Below are 4,219 nucleotides of genomic sequence, written 5' to 3'. Positions count from 1 at the left end.
TTAGATCCGTAAGCAGCACCTAAAAAACCATAAAAAGGACCGCATATAGAATAAAAGTTGAACGTAAACGTATATTTATTCGATTTATATAAGTTTTAACGTAAAACCGATTTGTGCGAGTTCTATTTTTACTTTTTTAGTATTTATGTACATAATTTAATACATTATTTATTAGTTTACAAGAATTCCAGATTCCAGGTAATCCAATGAATCCATAGAGGCACAGAGCCACAGAACCACAGACCAGTCACTATCATTTTGTTTTTCTAAATACTCTCTATTACTCTCTCTAGACTCCGAGGAATGGGGACTAGTCACTGGGAGTCGACTCTCCGACTCTGGGGCTCTGGCAGTCTCAGGCCTGGCACCTAATTTGACGCTGGCACAGTATATAGCTGTCGTAGCACTGGCTCAGGGCCTCAGGCTCAGGCTGTGAGTCTGTGAGTCTGTGACTGGCAGTCTGGCTGGACGAGGTCAAGACTCTCACTCAAGAGGCCGAGGCCTGTCGAGAGTCTCAGAGACGAGCGAGAGATATGTATGTAGGGAGCGAGCAAAAGCCAAATTCCTAAAACCTGAATACAAGGCTGAACGGCTATTTTTTTTTAAAACAATAAACAAAGTGACAGAGAACAGTGAACACTGAACAGTGAACCTTACACCTCTCTCTAGTAGAGAAGGCTGGGGGCAGGGCCCGCAGGGGCCTGAAGTCCTGAACTGGAAGTCTGGAAGTCTGAATTCTTTAAAAACAATTTAAAAAAAAGAAACAATCGTTGCCTTTTTAAAATGTGGTTTTTCATAATCCTTCTGAAAATTCATTATTTTTAAAAATTGGTTGCTCTTTTCCTGATATCAGTTGAATTCCTAGAGTAATTTGAACTAATTCCACGTGCATTATTCCCTTTTGCCCTTGGCCCTTGGGCAGTTGGGTGAGGAAAATTGGGAATATGCCAACGCCCCCTAAACTCACTTAAGTCCTGGACAACTGGAACAGCTGAACTTCTGAAGTCGCCCTCAGGGCTCAGGCTCACAGGCTCAACCTTCTCGGTAAATATCGGCCACTGGGCCCGGGGTCTCATTTTGATTTTCGGACCGGCTTGTTTTGAAGTTGTGGGACGGGGCCCAGCTGGGGCTTGTGTTCAGATTATTTCTAAAAAACCCAAAACAGAACTTATAGAGACAATGTTTAGAAGAAGAAGAAAAAAATTCAAAAATCGTGTTTCCGTTGTGCAAAAAGCCAAAAACAAAGAAACATTTGTAAATAATTTTATACAATTGTCTTTTTTCAATATTATACTCTTAACAAATACTAACTTTATTCAAGTGATTATTGTCAACGGCTCTTCGCGTTGATTATAAATTTAAAATCAGGTGTCATCAAACTAAAATAGCGCCCGTAGCGGCTTGCTCCTGATCGTCGGTAGACATAGCCTTCTTTGAATCCGCACTATCTACGTGCGATGTGATTGTTGGGTTCTTTCCCGATTGAGCTTTGTGAAAGAAGTTGAAATTCACGAAAAGCAGAATGTAGCTTAAGGCTGCGATGCCAACCCAAACTCCGTAGAAGATATATAGCCAATCAGCCGCAAAAACCAAATCCAATCCGAGATAGCAATTTAAAACAGCCAGAATGAGCACCAAGTAACCCAAACCCTTGTGTGCGCACTCCCAAACTATTCGTAGTAAAGGTTTCGACTCTCCAGCTTCTGGTACATGGGGTCGAATGAACGCATTCAGCGGCTGCAGCCAAGCTACTATCATCACTGTCAGCCCAATGATGTGATGAGGCTCCGTAAAATCAAGCCCAGCAGGCACGAGCAGAAATGCCAGACCGAAAGCGATTGTAGAAAGCAGTAGACCAAGAGTATTTAGAATTCGATGACTATGGAACCACCAGATACCATACTTGCTTCCTAGAGTGGCGAATAGCGGTCTAAATGCGGAGGAGAAAATGGCTAAAGGAATGAAAACCATCCAGGCCGATACCATCATTATACCGTGAGCGTAAAGAGCTCCACGATTGACAGAACTGAAGGTAGATGAAGCTGAGCATGTGGCAAAGTTCACTGTGCTTGATCCTCGGTTCTGGCCATGGTACGCAACAGACTCACTTTTTCCGAAAGCCCAGATCAGATACGAGTCTGTATTTTCTACCAAACCAGGAACTGCTGACTGCGGGATCGTAAACTTCATAGTTGTCAATCCCGTACTTGTACGTAATATTTCTCCATCCGTAACGATATTTGCTGCAGAGGGATTTACTCCTGATGCGCTTCGGCTTGTGAGACTGTAGCTCGCAACGGAGTTAGAAGCTATCTCACCGATCACAGATTGCTGTGTGGGAACCATGAGGCCGTCTGCATCGTCTTTGAATCCGATACCAATCCAACCGACAGTCTGACTCACAGTTGCCAGGACATCTATAGTCTGATCATTGTCGTTGATACTGAAGGTGAAAGAGACCGTCGGGCTCAAGGCAACTTCATTTGTGTAATCTGGGTTACTACTGACACAATCACCAGTCTGCGCGGCTGCATCCTCAGCATCTTCAGGTGTTGGTTGCTCGGGCATTGTAACTGGAGTATCTGTTGCGTCCTCAGGAAGAGTTGTGTCATTTTCAGATCCGTCGACGGCGTTGGATTGTAGCTCGATTGTCTGTACACCACGATCACGATGATAAGAAAGGTCACCTTGTCCCCACGCCCATATAATATTGTTATCAGCATTTAGAAGAATTGTAATTTGCCCCAATACTAGTGGAATCGTGAACGTAAGTACAGAAATGCTGTCGGTGACAGATATAGAACCATCCGTAACAGTATTCGATGCGCTTGGTAGAACACCGCTATCGTCCCGTTCTGTAAGTGTGTACTGCACGACACCTACACTACCGGTAGAGTTCTGACCAATAATGGCATCCGAACCAACCATCGTTCCTGGGCCAAAGCCAATACCCATCCACCCGACAGCCTCTTCTAAAGTGGCTCGAGCAATTAGGTGTGTGGCGTTTAGAGTGTACTCAAATATTGGCCCATTCTCCAACTCTAGCATATTTTTATAGCTCACCTCAGGTATAACACTAAGTGTATCAGAGTTGGTAGTCTCAGAGTTAGTGTCGAGCACAATAGAGTCTACGCCTCGCTCTCGGTGATATGAAAGGTCACCCTGTCCCCAAGCCCAGATTAAATTATTTATTTGGTCCGGCAGAACGCCCACTTGTCCAAATGCTAGCGGTATTGTGAACTCAAGCACTGATACATCACCCAAAGTTGTGATAGAGCCGTCAGTAACGCCATTCGATACACTTGGCAACACACCGCTCTCATCCTGCTCTGTGAGTGAGTACTGCACAACACCAACATCCCCTGTTGATACCTGGCCTATGATTGCATCTGACCCTACCATGGTTCCAGGTCCAAAACCAATACCACACCAACCGACTGCACTTTCGAAAGTGGCCTTTACGGACAGGTGTGTGCTATTTAAGATATATTCTAGAGTTGGTCCTCCATCACTCAGCGTAACTGTGCTAGGAAATGTTTGGGCTGTGACCTTGATACCCGCAATCGCTACGATCATTAACACGTGAAGAATATCGATAACCATTTTGATTTAGCAAATTAGGGGCTATCAGCGAGTTTGCAGGCGGTTATTAATTGAGATATCAAACGATATATCGAGTGTACTTTTGATTATATTATCCTTGTTTGTGATGAGTACACAATAGCGGATCCGACTTATATACTTTCGTGAACCAACAAAGTTCAAATTTCCCAGATCGAGCCCGGATCTGAGCCCCCCGAAGTCTGACGACTGACAGAAGTTGAGCAAATTTGAACACAAATATGATAAAATTATGCACCTCCTGGATCTTACAATAAGGTTGTACCATCAATAAACCATGTATGTGGTTCATCACGGCTTCACTTCAGTATGCATTCATTTCTTAGATACGCTGTGAAGCTACATACTGGCTTGCATTCATTTTTAGATACCTGTGTCTCCTGTGATTGTGAACAGTGTGAAGCTATTTTTTAATGGCTATAAAATGTATTTTTTTTTGTCGGAAAATTGCGCGCTTGTTTTTTGTTTTATCGCTGGTGGGAAACTATTGGATTCTAGTCGAGCAACATTCTTCACAGAGTATTTGACAAGACATTTATAATTTAGAAGTCTAAAAAAAATGTACTGGGTTGGCATGCGACAATGACGTACAGTCGTA

General features: G+C 43.5%; 1 protein-coding gene across 1 annotated transcript; it reads right to left on the bottom strand.

Annotated features, from left to right (window-relative positions):
• Positions 1–1,374: 1,374 nt before the first annotated feature.
• SARC_12776 (hypothetical protein) lies at positions 1,375–3,688 on the bottom strand (the record flags this gene model as incomplete). Its single annotated transcript, XM_014293110.1, has 1 exon — positions 1,375–3,688. Exon 1 carries the CDS (start codon positions 3,601–3,603, stop codon positions 1,375–1,377), a length of 2,229 nt encoding a protein of 742 aa, XP_014148585.1. The 5' UTR covers positions 3,604–3,688.
• Positions 3,689–4,219: the final 531 nt, after the last annotated feature.

The sequence above is a fragment of the Sphaeroforma arctica genome (genome assembly GCF_001186125.1).
Source record: "Sphaeroforma arctica JP610 unplaced genomic scaffold supercont1.2575, whole genome shotgun sequence".
NCBI lineage: Eukaryota > Ichthyosporea > Ichthyophonida > Sphaeroforma > Sphaeroforma arctica.
Note: the sequence above shows the minus strand (reverse complement) of the source record. Positions and strands in the feature narration are given on the sequence as shown.